The 18593-nt window shown below is 43.6% G+C and overlaps 2 protein-coding genes across 2 annotated transcripts; one reads left to right on the forward strand and one right to left on the reverse strand.

The window, feature by feature from the left end:
• The first annotated feature begins 317 nt into the window (after nt 1–317).
• On the forward strand, nt 318–10675 carry fanci (FA complementation group I). Its single transcript, XM_033635251.2, has 38 exons — nt 318–472; nt 573–672; nt 764–836; nt 999–1129; nt 1866–2019; nt 2149–2206; nt 2323–2364; nt 2563–2686; nt 2787–2872; nt 2978–3110; nt 3202–3279; nt 3374–3510; nt 3704–3884; nt 3969–4056; nt 4157–4287; nt 4394–4464; nt 4628–4742; nt 4860–4982; nt 5170–5238; nt 5341–5442; nt 5528–5713; nt 5858–5979; nt 6079–6240; nt 6998–7177; nt 7285–7451; nt 7539–7615; nt 7744–7860; nt 7940–7991; nt 8078–8205; nt 8367–8432; nt 8548–8644; nt 8773–8957; nt 9049–9105; nt 9184–9243; nt 9356–9424; nt 9546–9641; nt 9799–9900; nt 10047–10675. Exons 2-38 carry the CDS (start codon nt 580–582, stop codon nt 10107–10109), a joined length of 3975 nt encoding a protein of 1324 aa, XP_033491142.2. The 5' UTR covers nt 318–472; nt 573–579; the 3' UTR covers nt 10110–10675.
• polg (polymerase (DNA directed), gamma) lies at nt 9324–18586 on the reverse strand. Its single transcript, XM_033635252.2, has 23 exons — nt 18464–18586; nt 17322–17919; nt 17032–17227; nt 16710–16877; nt 16403–16549; nt 16181–16260; nt 15873–16055; nt 15641–15783; nt 15366–15489; nt 15037–15261; nt 14808–14925; nt 14183–14266; nt 13854–13967; nt 13611–13771; nt 13479–13532; nt 13272–13389; nt 13028–13163; nt 12395–12641; nt 12182–12304; nt 11867–12035; nt 11345–11553; nt 11080–11240; nt 9324–10305 (listed from the first exon to the last, which is right to left on the reverse strand). The coding sequence occupies exons 2-23, from the start codon at nt 17891–17893 to the stop codon at nt 10241–10243; spliced, it is 3597 nt and encodes a 1198-aa protein (XP_033491143.1). The 5' UTR covers nt 17894–17919; nt 18464–18586; the 3' UTR covers nt 9324–10240.
• Nucleotides 18587–18593: the final 7 nt, after the last annotated feature.

The raw sequence follows: 18593 nt of genomic DNA on the forward strand, positions 1-18593 counted from the left end.
CGGCCTCAAAATCTTCAAGAAACATAGCCAAATCTGGCAACCCAGCACAGGCTACGTCTGTAGGCGTGCCTTGTGATTAGAGTTGACAGGTCTGTAGATATCAAGTTTTTCGTACTGCATTTTATAGTTTGCCTGGTAGTTAAACGGATACAGCATTATGTTACGAGCTTTGGATAACTCCTCGTTGTTCTAAATAACATGTTGTGTTATCATACATATTTTACAGTGTAATGAAATAGTACATACTCGGTGTTATCTAATTCTGTAATTGTGGGAGCTTTGAACCGAACGTGGCAACCCCGAAGCAAAACAGGAAGTGTGCGCAGGCGGGAATTTCGTTATATATTATGCATTCAAGTGTTACCAAAGATACAGCGGGTGTGACTTTGCGTTTTCACGGACTAGTTAGCCAGTTTGCTGAATGTAATTGAATGTCCAATATCAAATTAAGTTAAACGGTCGACAATCAGAGGTAACTTTCAAATTTAACATTGAGCTACAGTAGCAACTGTTGGCACCCAACTTAGATTTCTTCCTGTGTGTGTTTACCATCTGCTTGTGTGCGTCTACAGGTTGATCATGAGGGCTGAAATGGATAAAATCGTCACACTGTCGGATGGAGACAATCCCGCTGAACTTCAGAAGTACCTGTCCTCCCTTTCAAATGACCAGGTAATGCTAAATTAATTAGTCAACTTGTCTAACCACATGTATCCAGTCGGATGGCTCATGAAACACTTCCCTCTCTGATATCTGCTTCTAGCTAATCACTGTGATCACCAATGGCGCACTGAAGGGAAAGAAGGTCGGTAGCATGATTAAAGGCATATTCAAAGGTAAGTACACAGTGTCGTCTGCTGTTAGTGATGTTACAGATCATGATAAAGATATCACTAGTCAGAGTTGTTAAAAAATGTAAATGACCTGTAAATGTAAATGCATTGGTTTTAATGTCACACAGGGTGTTTTGTGCAGTAAAAGTGTGTGCTCTTTTTTAGGCTCTCCACCCACTTCCAATGAAGGGTCAAACCGTAGACTTCTCGTTTATGAACACTGCATCCCACTGTGTGAGTCTGGGGACCTTCAGACTGAGGTGGCAGCTGATATCATTGGACTGCTGATGCTGGAGGTAAATTGAATAAGCCTGGTTATGATACCAGAGTATCACTCGGAGTGGCTTCTGTCAATAATAATGACTCCTCTGTGAAAGGGCAGCAGCAACAAGAAATGACATGTAAAAGGCAAAATATTGTCTTGTAACTTGCAGGCTTGTGGTTGTGCTAGGCTTCAAAAGTATAGGTCTTTGAATGAGAAATTAAAGATAATTATTTGTCACTGCTAAGGGCTGCTTGGAGCTCTCTCTCTTGGGTATAAGGATATGAGACACGGGTTGTTATCTCATCAACACAATACTAAAATATATGTAAATGTATATGTTATTATGGCACTAGTAGTAGTAGTTCATAGGCACTTGTGTTGGGAGACAGAAGGGTCATCGGTCAAGTCTCCGTCTGGACCAAATATGGAGTGTGGACTGGTAGCTGGAGAGGTGCCAGTTTACCTCCTTTTACAGGTCCTTTTAAGTAAGGCACTGAACCCCAAATTGCTCAGGGCGCCTGTATATTATGCATGTATAGGTCCTTTTAGTGCATGTGTATATTCCCCCTTGGGTATTGATAAAGTATGACTTTATCTTATTAGAACAACATTGTTTAAGTACATGCACTAATTCATCAGGGCTGTTGTCAAATCAGTTTTAGCATTTTATGAATTGTCTTAACATATTGTGTCCTCTTGTGATATGTCCAGTATGGCACAAACACATCTGTCTAATTACCATTTTGTCTCTTACATGTTATACACAGACTCATACACTACCCGGACCCTGTCTTGCAAAACTGGCGTCTGTTTTTGTTGAGGCCATTAAGGTGGGAAAAATGGGCAGTGGGAAATCCCTAGAGCTGTTTCCTACTGTGCTTACTGCCCTCTCAGCCTGTGAAGCCTTGTCCTATGGAAAAGGTGAGTGCAGATTACTAGCCTTGGTACCTTTCAGCATCTTACTTAGTGATGTAATCTTCAAGGTGCACGTTTTAAAATATGGTGAATCTCTGTCTCTTGTGGTTGCCTGGAATTTTATCATTACTTTAGGTGAACTCAGTGGCGAGGAATACAAGAAACAGCTGATCAACAGCCTCTGCTCAAGCAGGTGAGGACATCGACACTCCCCTTACTGAGAGGAGATATTTCAGCCCAAACCATTTCATATGGGTCTTTAACAAACAGCAGTAGTAGTCATAGGATGTTTTATTTATATTTATGCAGATGGGACCCACAGTGTGTCATCCACCTGACCACCATGTTCAGGTAACACCTTTGACGATCAGACCATCACATTCGCAGACACTGTGCAGTTTCCTACAGAATAATATGTTTATTGTCTTTTTTGCTGTTGTAATGTTTTATAAAGATATAACAATGTTTTATTTGCTATTGTTTCTTGTGCTGCCTCTCAGGGCATATAGCATTAGTCAGCAGTTTTTTTGTGTGTCTGTCTTATTGTAGGGACGTGCCTTTATCATCAGAGGAGCTGCAGTTTTTGGTGGAGAAAGTCCTGAGGATGTTCACCAAGCTGGATCTGCAGGAGATCCCACCACTGGTTTATCAGCTGCTGCTCTTATCTGCAAAGGTGTGTTTGTGTGTTTCAAAAATAACAGCAACAGGTAGCCTTATCATGTCTTCCTCATTGTTTAATGATCTAAGTATCTGCCCTGCACTATGTCTGTTAGGGTTGTAAGAAACAGGTCCTGGATGGAATCATCAGTTATTTTAAGGAGCAAGACGTACGCCAGGAAGAGGAGGAGAAACACGGAGAGTGAGTGCCTCATACTCTGCAAGTGGAATAAACTGTATTCCCTCTAAATGATTCTGCTCGCTTTCCATTTACTGATTGTTGTTTTTCACTGTTTCTTCTTCTCAGGAGCCTGGATCTAGAGGTTCAGTCAATTCCACAGGACCAGCTGAGGCATGTGCAGGGAACTGCTATCCTCCACATAGTCTTTGCTATACGACTCGACCACGAACTGGGGAGAGAATTCCTCAAAAGCTTTAAGGTTATATATAGCTGTCTGTTACTGAAGTTATTTCTGATCGCTTGATTACATTTGTAAGGTATGCCGTAAATTTTTAATTGCATCTCTGCAGACATCTTATGGGGACCTGTGCCCGTTCAGTGTTGCCTTGTTGCTCTCAGTGGCACGCATCCAGCGCTATGAGGAGCAGGTGAGAAATTTATACCATGACTCATTTGAGTCTTTTTTTTATCTTTTCTGTTTATTTATTTATTTATTTTTTCTCCTTTCCTTGGATTTGTCAGGTGTTTGACCTTTTGAAGGGGGCAATTGTCAAGAGCTTCAAGGATGAGCAGCTGCAGCAGGGGTCAAAGTTCCTGCAGGACCTCCTGCCTGGGCACTGTAGCGTGGCTCAGATGATACTGGACACAGTCAAGAACAGGTCAAAGCATCAAAACAATCCACCTCGGCATATCTTGATATGACTTTCTTGGCCCAAATTATAACAGTATGTGATATTATCAGCAGTTATCTGTGGTGGCCAAGATACACTACTTTATCATCTTACATCTGTCATGAACACAGTATCTGTAGTTAATATTCTTAAAACAAATTCAACATTTTTGCCTGTGCAGTGTGTTTGGTTGGGATCATGTGACCCAGGGGCTGGTGCAGCTGGGCTTCTGCCTCATGGATGCGTTTGGACCCAAACCTGGACCATTTGGCAAGACCACAGAAGGGTCTGCAACTGTAGCCCGGACCCCGACTCAGCAGGCATGTAAGCTTGGAGGACAGGTGCTCTTGCAGGGCTTTAAGGTAACAGTTATTTTTTGTAAATTACCCAAAACTGACTACATTATTATATTGTATTTTCTCACTGGAGGGTGTGTGTTTCCTCAGATACACGAGCCTATCAGAGGCGAGATACTGGAGCAGGTCTTGAATCGACTGGTCACGAAAACAGCCTCACCTGTCAGTCATTACTTAGGTAATGCAACTTTTAGATATAAGTTCCAGCTATCAGTCGTGCACCAATGTCCAATAAGTCTTTAACCTTTCTCCTTTCTGTTGTTTTGTTTCTGTATCAGACCTTTTCTCCGACATTGTGGTCTCTGCTCCCATGATCCTCCTGGAGTCATCTTCCAAGGTGACAGAGACATTCGACCACCTGTCATACCTGCCCTTGGCCACTGTTCAGGGTCTACTAAAAGCTGTCCAGGTAGCTACACGCATACACACACACACACACACACACACACACACACACACACACACACACACTGTGGAGGTTTCTGTTGTTTAATCATTTTTCTCTTTTTAATCAGCCCCTGCTAAAAGTCAGTATGTCCTTGAAAGATGCGTTGATTCTAGTCCTCCGCAAGGCCATGTTCTCCAGGTGTGTACTGCTTTTTAATCAGATGACGTTCATCAGTACAGTTAATGAATCATGCTTTGGTAAACACATGTGATAGCTTAACATTAATTAAAAAGAGAGGCCGTGTAGCACCTCCACTAAAGGTAATTTCTCACGCTGTTCTCCCCACATACGACTCTACCAGCCAGCTGGACGGCAGAAAGTCTGCAGTGACTGGCTTCCTGTTGCTGCTGAAGAACTTCAAAGTGTTGGGCAGCTTGGCCTCGAGCCAGTGTAGCCAGGCAGTCTCCTCTAGCCAGGTACAGTTGGTCTTTTTCCATAGATGCATGTGCGACAAGGGTGCTCGAAAGCATTTCCAGCTGTGACAATACGTGCACTTTTAAACATGGCCTGTTGTATAATGACTGTCTGAATAGATCCAAGTGGACGTTCACTCTCGCTACAACTCCGCTGCCAACGAAGCGTTCTGTCTGGAGATCCTCAGCAGCCTGCGTCGCTGCCTCGGCCAGCAGGCTGACGTGCGCCTCATGCTCTATGAGGTTAGAGTTCTCATTTCTATGCCATGTTCATTAGGTGCTTTCAATTTTGCTACATGCTCTTACAATTACTTTATAGCCTGATGAGTTTAACTTCTTTTCCACCGTTAGCACCTTGCATACATATCTTTCAGCTTCAGAAAAAATCCTAAAAGAAATTCTTCAACATATAAATTCTCTCCCATTTCAGGGTTTCTATGATGTTCTCCGTCGCAACTCTCAACTTGCAAGCTCCATCATGCAGACCCTCTTCTCCCAGGTATGTGTGTATTATGTGCGTGTTATGTTAGGTATAATGACACTATGCGGTCTTGTCTATAACATGGAGAGCTGTATGTCATGTCTTGATGTGTATCCTTAGTTGAAGCGGTACTACGAGCCTGAGCAGGACCTCCTGCCCCCAGTGAAACTTGAACCATGCATCACAGCGCACGGAGACCAAATCTACCTCCAGGAGCCACTGGTACTCTGTCTGCTCTGTATCATCTTTGTGACTGTGTTTTTACTCTGTGAATATCTTACTATAAATAGCGTTTGTTCCATTTCAGGCCCATCTGGTGAGCTGTACTGTACACTGCCTGCTGTGGCTGCAGAACATGCGTCGATCAGCCAACACTGGCGACAGCGATGACGAGGAGGAAGAGGAGGAGGAGGGGTACCAGTCGGAACTACAGACGATCCTAGAAAGCATGACGAGACGCATGATCAAGAGTGAACTGGAGGACTTTGAACTGGTATGCATTCAACACAAACGGTTAATTAAAGTAGTGGTTAAAGAAAATGTCAGAATCCTTTTGACATGTGCATAAAGAAGCAAATAAGCATCACTCCCTTTTGGCACTGAAAGCATTAATAAGCCATGTCTGTGTGTCAATCAGGACAAGTCAGCTGAGTTCTCCACGGGATCCAGTGTTGGGACGAAGAATAATATCTATGCTTTGCTGGTGATGGGAGTGTATGAGGTCCTTATGGAGTACAACTTCATCCAAGCCAACTACAGGTAACAACCACGTTTCTGTGTGTGGTTTCGACATTGTGAGCATCAGTGTTAAAGTGTTTTGTTTTTTTAAATGTTTATGCTTGCCTCTGTGTGTTGCAGTAAAAGCGGCTTTGAGGAGCTCATAGAGCTTTTCAACCGCTACCACAAGCTGTCCGAGATCCTGAGGGAGAAATCAGGAAAGGGTCGAACGCCATCAAGCAAGAGCCCGCGCAGTTTACTCTCTCTGGGCTTTGTGTCAACTCTCCTCACAGCACTCTTCAGGTAATGATCTGGTGGCTATGTTTACATGGATTACTGTTACCAGAGTGTCTTCAGGTCCTTAACAAGTCAAATGTCTTAAATGTTATAAATATTAGGCCTTACAGGTTATTAAGTAGTCTTAGTTTTTAAATTGTGAGCTCTAAACTGCCCCAAACATTTTATCTAATTTCATTTGTCTGTCTTTTAAAGTCGTTCTTTAAACCTGCCACTGAACCTTATACTTTACTTTATATGTATACAAACATGTGGCAAAATGTAGATTAAACTAACTCACTCTAATAACCGTAATACTACATAAAACGTGCCTCTGCACAGGACCACATACTTCCCTTCATACTTATCTGCAATGCTTGAATAGGGAAAAAATCCTTTGTCCAAAAATCAGTCTTAAATTTGGTTAGATATTGAATTGAAAAGGTCCTAAAAAGCCTTAAATTTAAATGTCCTACCTACGTGCCTATTTATAACTACTTTATTAAACAGTGAATGCACACATTTTAGTTCTTTCTCTTACATGTCTTGACTGGATTGTACACGTTGTACAGCATTTATCAAATTGACAGTGACAAGTAGGAAGAGAACTCAAAGAGCTAAAAGTTAAAAACACTATGTGAATAACGTGCATTGAATCAAGAGTAGCATTGGCAACACCAAAACATGGAAAATAAATTCTAAAATGAAACACTATTGGATTGCTGGAAATGTAATACATTGGACAAATGTAACAAAACTGCATTTCTTGTTTTGTGTGTTTTAGAGACAGTACTCAGAGCAGGGAGGAGGCTCTCTCAGTGCTTCGCTCAAGTGGAGAGTTCATGCGCTATGCGGTAAATGTGGCTGTACACAAGATCCAGCAGCTGGAGGAAACTGGACACACAGATGGCCCAGATGGACAGAACACAGACAGAACTTTCCGCTTCCTCTGTGACATGACGAGGTCAGATTCCCTTGGCCTAAATAACAGCATTTAGTTAGACAGTCTTCATGGGTTTGTTCTCTGTGACATTGTTTGACCAACACCGGATCTGTCTTTGCAAATTCCAGTGTGCTGATGTGGCGTTACACCAACATCCCCAGTGTCGTGGAGGATGCAGGGAAGAAGGAGAAGCGCTCCAGCCTGTCCCTGTTGTGTTTGGAAGGTCTGCTCAGGATCTTCACAGCCTGCCAGCAGCGCTATCCAGACAAGATGGCCCAGCTCCTCTCCACCATGGGTTAGACACGCACAGTAAAAGCGGTTAATTTAAAATTTAACACCTGAATGGTACACAGGAAGTCATTGCATTTTGTGTTTGTTGCAGACATCTCAGAGGACGATGCGGAGCCAGTCAATGGCAACGTGACAGAGATGAACTACTTTTACATCCGACAGTTTCAGGTGCATCTATACAGAATTAGACTTGATTATTCTCTTCTTATTTTAAAGATTAAAATCCAAACATTAACTTTCTTTCCATCACATCTCAGCAGCGACACTAAAATTTAATTTTCTTTGCCCGTCAACAGAGGGCGCTGTTCACACAGTTAAGTGGAAGTGAGGACGAATTCAACAGCAAAGAGGCTCAGCTGCTGGTCAGCATCCTGAGCGTGCTCTCACGCCAGCTAAAGCCCTCCTCCCAGCAGGTAGGTGTCTTCTTTAAGTGCACTGCATACAAAAAAAGTCCATAGCACCTGTTCCACTAACACATGTCTACATCTACAGTTTGTTCAGATGATCACGTGGACTGTGAAAATCTGCAAGGAGACCGGTTTTGGTGAGTGATAATGGTTTACTTTATCTTTCCATCCATGTTAGATACAGTAATGTGTCTTCTGAGGTATGATTACTTCTCTCTTTCAGAGGACTCTGCTTTCTCCAAGGGCCTCCTCTCTCTTCTCTTCAACCTGCACGTTCTCTATAAGAGTCCTGTAAGCCTGCTGCTGGAACTCTGCCAAGACATCCACAGCCAGCTGGGAGATATCGACCAGGTACACACAATCATACTTTCTGGTATTATACATCTGTCCTTGGACCCTCACAGCTGATAAGGAAAAACTCCCAGAAAACCCCTTTAATGGTATCTTAGTCATGGTTAACATGCCACTTTTTCTAGTCATTTTTCAATCTGCCTTTTCTTTCTTACGGTCAGGACGTGGAGGTGGAAAAGCAGTCTCACTTCGCCATCATCAACATGAAGACTGCGAACACAGGAGCAGTGAGTGTTGAGTCTTATACCTGGAAGCTTCCGATTTGCCGTGGCATCAATATCTCAGAATCTGTTTGCACAGCGTGCCCACCATCTTCATCATTTTAATCTCTCCCTGCCCCAGCTGCTGGTCCTGTCTCAGGTTGACAGAGTGCTGGACGAAGTGGATTGGCTCATTGCCAGGAAGAAGAGCCAGACGGCCTCTGATAAATCGGGTTCCGGTAAGACGCCTTTTACACTGATGCTCGGTTGGATTAATGGTTGGAGTTGAGGGGGGACAAGGGGAGGAGATGCATCTCTGTCAGGGAACGGCACTAAAACTGTGTGATGTTACGATCCTGATGTGTAGGTGAGGCGACCCAGACTGCATGCCAGCAGGATCCGATAGAGAAAGCGGTGACGCTGCAGCTCGGGACTCTACTGACTGCACTAAACGAGCTGGTCCAGACGGCCCTGCTGCCCGGCACCTGTACCATCACACTGCTGAGAGAACTGAGTCGCACGTACACCATCCTCACCACCCTGGTTAAATATGTGCGCATCTGTCCGCTCTGTGATCTCAGTATGAATGTAGAGTGAAATTTGTCTAATGTGACATTAATGACTTTTCTCTCTGTTGTTTTAGTACATTCAGGTGTGTTCTAGCCAGCACAGGGCACTGCCAGCACGCTTTGAGAAGCTGGTGAGTCTGAGCTGTTGGTTGTCTGTTCGAATCTTCTCGTACGTCTGATGTCACGCTAATCCAATGCTTTCTGTGCAGGTCAAACTGTCGGGCTCCCACCTGACACCACAGTGCTACTCTTTCATCACGTACGCACAGGTAAAGCTCATTATTGTTGTGCCATTTGAGTTTTTTCGTTAAGGTTTACAGCAACTTCGGCCTCAAGAAGGAGTGGTGCCTTTTTTTTATAACAATGGGTTTTTTTTATTAGAGTGGAGAATATGGTGGTGGAGATGACAAGAAGAAAAAGAAAAGGACTGAAGTGAACACTGCTGCATCTGTAAGGACATTTATCAAACATGTATAGCTACACCTGTACAACAAAAAAACTTCCAAGGTTTAAACTGATCTGATTTTGAGGATTTGTTCATCTCAGTCTGATCTGTCTTTCCTCTTGGCAGGCAAAACTTCTGCGTGACACAAAAACCATCCCTAATGTGATCTTCAGTATTGAGCAGTATGAGAAATACCTTATCACACTCTCAAAGAAATCAAAGGTAAGTGTGAATTGGATTGTTTGAGATAGCTGTCAGAGTAACAGAACAGCATACGAGCCAAACACAGGAAGTTCCTTGTACACTGTTAGTGCTGTTATCAGTTAGGCCACTCATACAGTGTTTCACTCACTCAACACCCGCATGTATGTTTGATCAGGTAAACCTGATGCAGTACATGAAGCTGAGCACTTCAAGAGATTTCCGCATCAACGCTGCTTCTCTGGACGCAGCCCTGCAGGAGCAGGACGACAGTCAGGAGGTCAGTGCAATCTCATGTTCCCGCCTGTTTTGAAAGCATCTGTTCTGCTTTAAACTGCCTTTAACATTTACTTCCCCCAAACACCCCACAATCCAGCCTCTGCTGGGTGAGATCTCAGTGTCTGTTTCTCCTTACATTCCTTCCAGACCACAGAGTCACAGGATGCAGAGGAGACACAAGAGCCCAAACAGAAGAAGAAAAAACAGTGAGCTGCTCCTCTGTTTGATACACATCTCCAGATTCCTCACAGATCTTGAACTCGACCAGCTGCTGAACAGCCTCCTGGCAGTGTTGTGTTTGAACCACTGTTCTGAATAACAGCGGCTTGGCCCCCAGAGTGCTATCTCGCTTTGTTCAGAGAGCCTTTGGTGATGTCAATGATTTGGTACACGTCCAAGGCCTCACCTGTGGAAAGTTTGCACACATTGTTTAACACTCTGGTTGTCTTCCTATAGTTTATATCTTTTAAAATAAAAATGTATTTTGTTTATAACATGCATGTATCAACATGGTGTAGCTGTTCTTTTTGACCAACATTATTTAAAGATTTGTCAAGGATTCATTTGACTTCATCGGGATGAATGAGTTGCTTTAAGAATGTGTTCTTTGTTTGAAGACAGTATGGTTATAACTACACATAGTAGTACTTAGGATGGCCCAGCTTTATCAGTCCTTAGCTACTCAAAGGGAAGAGCTGGATCTATGGTTTTCAGTACACCTTCAGCCTAGCTTTGTGTCAAGTGCTGTTTTGTTGTAAAATAAATATTATCTTCTGTCTTACTGTGTTTATTTAAACTGTTTTTTAAGTATCTTGCATTAAATTTTACTTTGCCTGGCAGATATTGGGTGTAAGAATGTGGTGTTTCATGTTTGTGTGCACAAATTTGTAATTCACTCTCCTAAATCTATAACTACATTTTTTAGCACGCTCCCTTTCACTCTTTTCTTGCCAGGTAACAGCAGTGTAATGTAAACTGAGAGGTCACTGACAGTGTGAAATGGCATCTTTGCTTTGATATAGTTTGATTTTGGACTGAGGTAGAAGAATATACTTAATGAATTCATATTTAAGGTACCCTCAAAGTAACACGATGGGGGAAAAAATACTTCTTTAACTGCAGGGATCTGACCAGTAATGTATCTTTTTTATGCACATTGTTTATGTCACACACCACTCACCAGGTGGTAGGCCGTATCTTTTTTCCAGACCTGTGGGGTTGGAGGGGGTCACACAGTCCATGTTCACCTCCTTCCTCAGACACAGGTCAATGTCAACTGCACTGAAGAAAGCCACCGACTGGGGAAGGTCCTGCATGCCTAACACATGTGCAAACATACTCCTGCAGGAGACACGAGCACACAGTTAGAAAAGCTGTTGAGTATATTGCCTGTTCTCTTGTGGATATTCTGACAGGGAAGGACAAACACTAAGCTACAAGCAGACCTCGTGAGCAGGTTTGTGATCTGAAGTGCCAGCGCTGCTCGGTAGCGGTCCTCGCTGCGGACAAGGTACCGCACCTCATCGTGGATGCTGATGCAGAAACGGCCGTCGATGTCGTACTCCTCAAAGAGCCACTTCATGGCCACCAGCATCAGATGAAGGTAGTCCACTGCAGAGCTCTGAACCACCCAGTTCACTCTGCTTGTTATAAACTGAAAAAGAAATATGGCACCATGATTATCAGCAGTAACGATGTACCTAATCCAGTCAGGTTCTTGAGCAATGGATTATTTAGGGGAAAACAGCCATTTTTGTGCTAATAATTTCTTCTTGAAAACAGTTTATCATCAGATTTTAGGACTTAATGACATTTGGCTATGAACAGTAAAATAATAAAAAGGCAGTAAACATTTCTTACAGTGAATCTCTAAAATTATACTGACGAAAAAAGTTTGTTTGGCTGCTCATACATACATACCTCCACCATGTCAATTTAATTGGTCTGTCCCACTGAACAGCACTTACCTCATCCTTAACTGCCGTGGGCTCCAGTGCTCTGCTAATCCTGCAGCCTAGAACAGGAGTGGCCGGCTTGGCTGAATGAGCAATACTCTCCAGCTTGTTGAACATGTCCGACTCTGTACCTCCAAACCACAAGCGTTTGTCGACCATATCCCACTTCTTCCGCCGGGAGCTGAAGGGTATAAGGAACACAGAAGGAGACAGAAGGACATGAAGGAGCAGATTGACTTGGAGATCATGGGGGAATATGTTGTGACACTAAAAGGCTCCTGACAAGTGGCTGTAGATGTTTGTTTGATGTGTTCCTTACTCCCTAACCTCTGTGACGCCAGTCTAGTGATCCTCCGCAACTCCTGCAGGGTGACACTTCCATCTTCTTCCTTCTCCACATCTATACCCAGTTCACTGACAAGCCACTCACCCTCCTCTGACAACTGGTATCTAAAAACAACATAAGAACAATCATGAAGCACCAGAGCTTAACTTAACCACCTAACTACTAAACACAACCACTGAACTTGTTGGGTGTACCTGCGTATGCCCTTTGTTAGGGCGTACATCTGCTTGGCCTTACTGGCAGCTTCTGCCTGACTGAGGCGGTGGTTGAACTGCATTAGCAGCCTCTCGGCAAAGGGTTGTCCTGCACCATAAATGCGTCCATAGTTGAACACCTTGGCATGCTCTCGGCTGATGCCCACAGTGTCAGCGGTGCGGCTGTGCAGGTCAGTGCCCTGACTCTTCTTTCCCTGAAGGGTCATCCAGCCAAATGCTGTACAACCTGCAGAGACATAAGATACACAGTTAGCATCAGGTGCTGTTTGTTTAGACTATCAACAGATTTTTTAAAAATTGGGTTCCTAATAAAAAAAATTGGGAATTTCTTAAACTAAATTGTTGATACAAGCAGAGTGTTTTTCGTGAGATGTTTGGCAGTGGAACGTCGTCCAACTGTCTGTGTAGGTGTGTAGACGGAACGGCAGGCTATTTGTTCCCAATGTCAAATATGACCTACAAAAAAAATCTACTGAGAAGTCTTGAAATTTGAGTCTGGAAAAGTATGGAATTTAGAAATGGAAATTGTGTAGGAACCCTGAGAGATGTACTGCCTTCTACAACTGTAAACTATAGAAGAACTATGCAAGATTTCAAAGGGACAAATCTCACCGTGCATGCCAGCAAAGTGAGCCTCTCCAAGCACGGCAGCAATCCACAACTCCTGAGAGTCTACATCTGCTCCAACCAGGTGATATCCAGGTGGTACCTGTACCATGGCCTTCAGCTCACTGCCTACCCGATCCCGCTGTGGACACAAGAAGCAACGTGTCTCTCCTGGCTGGTAACTGTGATTCAGTTCAAACTGGCAGCTGATCTGAGTCAGTAATGTAGGTCCTTCTCTGCTTCTCCTTACCTGTGCATTACTGGCAGTCAGCCACGTTGGCTCCACAGCCCTACGCGTTACCGTTCCAGCGGTGATGACCTGAGGTAATATGGCACCATACTGGCCCGCATCATCGAAATCTTTGTGTCTTTAGGAGACAGAAAGGTTGTTATAAACTGCAATGAGTTTTCCGTTCGTTGAATAAATACAGAATAGCTATTGATGTACCAGACAAACCTGCTGACAACACGAGAAAGCTCTCCCCTTCGCAGCCACAGCACCATCTGAGAGCTATAAAGACACAGTAAAATCCAGTATTCACCATCTTTATGACGAAAAGATGAATAACTTTATGGTGGAAACAGGTACCTTATACGTTTATGGGCGTTCCTCCAGAACGACATCATTTTGTTGATCTCCAGAGCTCGTGTTGCGTTGGTGCCACCATGTCCTGCCCTGAGAGTACCGTCCTCCATCTTGGACAGGAAGTCTTTTGAAAAGGGACTGCCGACATTGTTGTGATTGCCATCCTGAAATACACATACTCAGTGAGACGATGACAGTAATTCAGTGTGCCAAAGCCAGTTATTCAGGCTAACAGTGAGACTTCACCTTATGAGGTAACTTGAAAAACCAGCACCCTGGGATATCTACATCATTGTAGGGGCCATTTCCATGGTGATAATGGCAGTGACTCCCATCTGGGACACTATGTGGATCTTGAGACTGTAGTTGACACAGAATGCAACAAAATCACAACAAATCACAATAACTAATGTTCAATTTCAGCACAGTGCAACAAAAAACACACGTAGAATAAAAACCACAATACACTGCGTTCGACCAGATGGTGCTGTTTCATATTAACTCGGCTATAAAAAGAGTTGCTCATGATACAGAGTCATTCCATACCTGTTAATATTAACAATCATTTCACTCACCATGTTTTTCTTCCTCTTTCCATTGTTTGTCATTTTGACTCCATTTTCCTCCATCAGACTCTCCAGGGAACTGAACTCCTCCACCTTGATGTGAGGTTGAGAAACAAAACTACGTCATGATATATATGTTGTCATTCCAGAGCTCCCGGGCCTGATCAGCGAGCCAAAGCAGCACTGAACAAACACCAACACTTGGGGCCAGATGTATAAATAATGCACACACACAAAAACCATGCGTACACAGTTCCTGCACATAAATTGGCATTTATAAAAGAAAAATGTGCGGTGAAAATGTGTGCACCTCACACATACTTCAGACCAGGCGTGCACACAGTTTCTGCTGAGATAGCTGCGGGTGAAATGATAAGGAGGAAACTAAATATAAGATTGAGCTGTGTTTTCCAAAAAATTCTCAGGCAAACCATCGCTTTTATAAATGTGGAAAAAAGAATGCTGTTCCTGTTCGTCTAACACAATATATTTATAGGTAATCACCTTAATTACTTTACTGTTCTATGATTATGAGGTATGAGCTCTTTCATATGATTTATAAACAGTGAGATTTATGGATGCCTTCTTCTAAACACTACAAGAATGAGGTACATTACATTCTGAGCGTATGCACCTTTTCCCACACTGCGCTGTCTGTCCACATGAGATCATCTGAAGGTCTGTAGTCCAAATATTCTGGCTGCTCTTTGCTGTTCTGCTCACAGTACTCTCTGTAAACACGCTCAATAGCTCTGTGAGACAAAACAAATGCTTAAACAAATACACATACATCCTATGCTGTAATATAACATTAAATAATAAATAGGTTGTGTCTTGGTGATGTAAGCACAGTGTATAAGTACCTGTGTGGGCACACGGGCCCTGTACTCTCCTCCTCAGACACCAGGTTATCCCTGCGTCCAGGTACCAGGTAGCCCCACCCATATTTCTCTGAGTAATGCAGGGGGAAACCATCCCACGTCAGACCCATCAGCTTAGGAGTCACCCTCATCTGCAGACTGATGAGGTTGGCTCCAGGTGACCAGCTGTCCTCTTCAGACATCTTCTCACACAGCTTACGATACCAGCTAAAGGACACAGTACGAAGGGAGACGGACTGACGCACTCTTTCAGTGGAAACCGAAAGACAATAATTATCAAATCGTTCTGTGGTGCTGGGGAGCGACCTTACCCCGGATGTCCAGGCAGATGTTGCCTTCTCTTTGGAAGACGACTCACTGTTTCCATCAGCTTCTCCACAGCAAGCCTGCTGGGGCAAGGGCCTGCCATCTCCTCCTCAGAGGGTGGACCTGGGTCTAATATCACAACAACTCAACTGAATCATCTCTTCTGTTTTATTTGACCCTACTTACATTGTTGTTATAATATTTTAACTAAAACCAGCCATCTTAAAAAAAGACGTATAACGTCTGCTTTATAAATGTGGCCAAGGATCTGAGCTTATACCTTCTTCCCAGTCTGGGAGAGGAGTAGCAGCTTGTGTTTCTGCTGCTTTTTTGGACTGCTTCTTCTTGCTGGCTGCTATTTTCTTCAGCTTGTACTCCTGCACATCCCACTCAAGATCCCAAAGCCAGGGGTCTTCTTTGTATCTTAAATAAAAGTTTGGAGTTATTTAACTAAAGTTAAATAAAGTTAAATAATGTGCTACGGTCAGAAACATGGTGGGTGCTCTGCTCACCTGTCATCCTGCAGCAGCTGGCAGGCATCGTCCGCTAGAGTCATCAGAGACTTCTTCATCTCTCTCTGGAGCTCTTCGTAAATGTCCTGAGCGTCCTCCAGGTAACGCCCCCAGTTTTGATTGACAGGAAGGTAGCTCACACCCATCTCCAGCATCCCTGCAAACGTCACTGGATGAGGGCACCTTATAAAAAGATAAGGATGACAGTTTTATGCAGCGTTGTGGATAAAGCAGTATCATATTCTTTACTAGAAATTCAATATGTACAGAAGTTAACAGAAAATTTCTGTGGGTTGGGTTTTACTGACCTCTCCATGAAGAGGGGAAGCTGTTCTGTGAAGATTTGATGTGTGGCCGCGACATCCATGGCGCAATACTGCATTAACTCCTGCAGAGGTCAGCAAAGCCAAATGTATTTGTCTGTACTGCCTGATGAGTGCAAGTCATTTACTTTCATATACTGAAATATAAATAATATAGGCCTGGTATTTACTGACAGTGTGACACATGATCTGTCATGGATGTCTGACCTGGAAGTTGTTCCTGACATCCGTCATGCTGCCCTTCACAAACGTCTCTCTGGCCTCTTTCTGCAGTGGCGGTCCTCCCACATACAGAGCATGGACATCAGCCAGGTTATTAATGCTGCTAATATTAACCCAGTCCCACAAGCCAACCTGTGCACAAAAACATCATGTCAAATTGAGTTTTAGTGATGACAACAGCCAAGCAACTATCCTAACCAAAAGATTCTGACACTCAACAAAAGAAAAGCTGTTATGTTATCACAAAAAATGCATGTTGTGGCTGAAATATGATGAATAAAAAGACACGAACCGATGGACCCTCCTTTTTCTGCCCAGCTTTTTTAATGTGTGCCTTGACCTCCTGAAGACCTCTCTTTTTACCCAGCTTATTGGCCATCCACAGTGTGCGCTGGAACCCGGTCAGCCCAGAAATGGCCATGTGAAGGCTCATGGTGTCCATGAAGCGAACCTTAGAACCCTTTACAAAATAGTGTACTGTACATGAAAGTAATAGACAGGCAGGTACATGCTTCTTGGCACATAAAGATGCAGAACAAAAAGAAGAAAAAAGAGAGTGCTAGAGATAAGAGATAAGAAACAAGGACAAAACACAACGTTCTCTGAATACTAACCTTTAGTAAGTATTGCTCCTTGATGTAAGATCGATCAAAACTGACATTATGGCCAACTATGAGCCTCTCCTTCCACTGACCCCTTGATGGGCGAGCAGAGTTCATAGGTGTCTCCAAGGGAATGAGGTCAGCTAGGGTCAGCTGGTTTGACCACGAGTACCGCTCTTCGATCAGACGCTTACTGCACCAAGAGTACCTGGCAAGTGAAAAATATATCAATAACCAACACCACAATGAAACTAATCAGTCCACCCAATAAACAGTCTTTACACGTATTGCGTCTTCCTCACCAGTTAGTGGGAGACACAGCAACAGCCAGTGTGGGACACTGTCCCTCTGTCATGCACACCTCCACATCAAACACCAGTGCCGACTCCTCTGGAAAATCAACCCTCCGACTCTCCCCATTGGGCCCATAGCGTGTCCAGCCAACCTCCCAGCTCCACTCCTGTGGCATGGGAGGAAGCTCAGCCAGGTGCAGTTTGGTCGCAGCCTCAAGGTAAGGAAGACTCTGCGTTTTTGCCAAGACACGAAAGTGCTCATCAATATTTTTGCCATACATTTTGGGGAGCTTCAGCTCCACTTCTGGCAACAGTGAAGTCTCCTTCCCCCACAGCTTATGTTTCTGCAGGTGCCTAATGCTGCGCTTCACATCATCCTCTCTGTACTGGGGTTCCAGCCCCCGAAAAATCTGGTCATGGAGGTTCCTGGACAGCATCTGGATGTTAAGGGGGTTCAGGCGGGTCTCTGTGGAGTCCTCGCCCTGCAGGGAGTGAGGCTTGGTAGAGTAGAGGGAGCGCTGACACCTCCATTGTAGAGAGGTGAGAGTCCTCTGCAGAGGACAGCGCAACACATGCAACATCACCTCATGAGGACTTCACACCAGAGCTGGAAGACATTGAGACAACATCAGTTTTATGACATCATACAGCTTAACCCCAGTTGGTCTCTCATATAATATAATGAGAGGCACAAACCGGGGCTATATGGCAATATATATCTAGGTACAAGTGATTCTACATACAGATAATAATGTTTGATTTTATATTATGATGTCTGATGGTGCACACACTGCTTTGTTGTTCAATAGCTGTGCAATTGTTCAATGGTTGTCCAATTTCTTGGTTACAGATTACAGCTACAGATATTCACTCAAAAAAAGTTAGTGTTAACGTCACTCAAAAAGTTATTACTTAACTTTAACATGAACGCTAGACATACTGAAAACAACGGCTAGATAAATGTTAGCTAACGTTAGCTTAACCCACAGTAGCATAGTAGCAGTACCCTGCTAACGTTATGTTTACTAGCCCATACTCAAAGGGGGCTGATGCTAGTTTGTGAGCAACCAATCTAAATAATAACTAGCTAATTCTTCGCTCGCTAAGTTTGTTAACCTATACTGTCGCTAAGAGCAAAAAAGACACCTCACCCGGTCTGTGTTATGAGATTTAACGTTGAAGTAATCGACCAAAATATATTTAAAACCGCTCCACAACAAATTGTGTTGTTAAGCTAGCATGTTAACTCTCGGTTAAGCCTAACCGAGACGAAGCGTTAGC

The sequence above is a fragment of the Epinephelus lanceolatus genome, chromosome 5, assembly GCF_041903045.1.
Source record: "Epinephelus lanceolatus isolate andai-2023 chromosome 5, ASM4190304v1, whole genome shotgun sequence".
NCBI classification, from domain to species: Eukaryota; Metazoa; Chordata; class Actinopteri; order Perciformes; family Serranidae; genus Epinephelus; species Epinephelus lanceolatus.

Coding starts and splice junctions, on each gene's coding strand:
- polg (XM_033635252.2), bottom strand. CDS start 17,893: ATGTTGCATGTGTTGCGCTGTCCTCTGCAGAGGACTCTCACCTCTCTA. Junction 17,228..17,321: donor GCTGTGTCTCCCACTAACTG/GTGAGGAAGACG, acceptor TTCACTTGCCAG/GTACTCTTGGTGCAGTAAGC. Junction 11,241..11,344: donor ATCACAAACCTGCTCACGAG/GTCTGCTTGTAG, acceptor TGTCTCCTGCAG/GAGTATGTTTGCACATGTGT.
- fanci (XM_033635251.2), top strand. CDS start 580: ATGAGGGCTGAAATGGATAAAATCGTCACACTGTCGGATGGAGACAAT. Junction 3,280..3,373: donor TCCAGCGCTATGAGGAGCAG/GTGAGAAATTTA, acceptor TGGATTTGTCAG/GTGTTTGACCTTTTGAAGGG. Junction 7,616..7,743: donor TTTACATCCGACAGTTTCAG/GTGCATCTATAC, acceptor GCCCGTCAACAG/AGGGCGCTGTTCACACAGTT.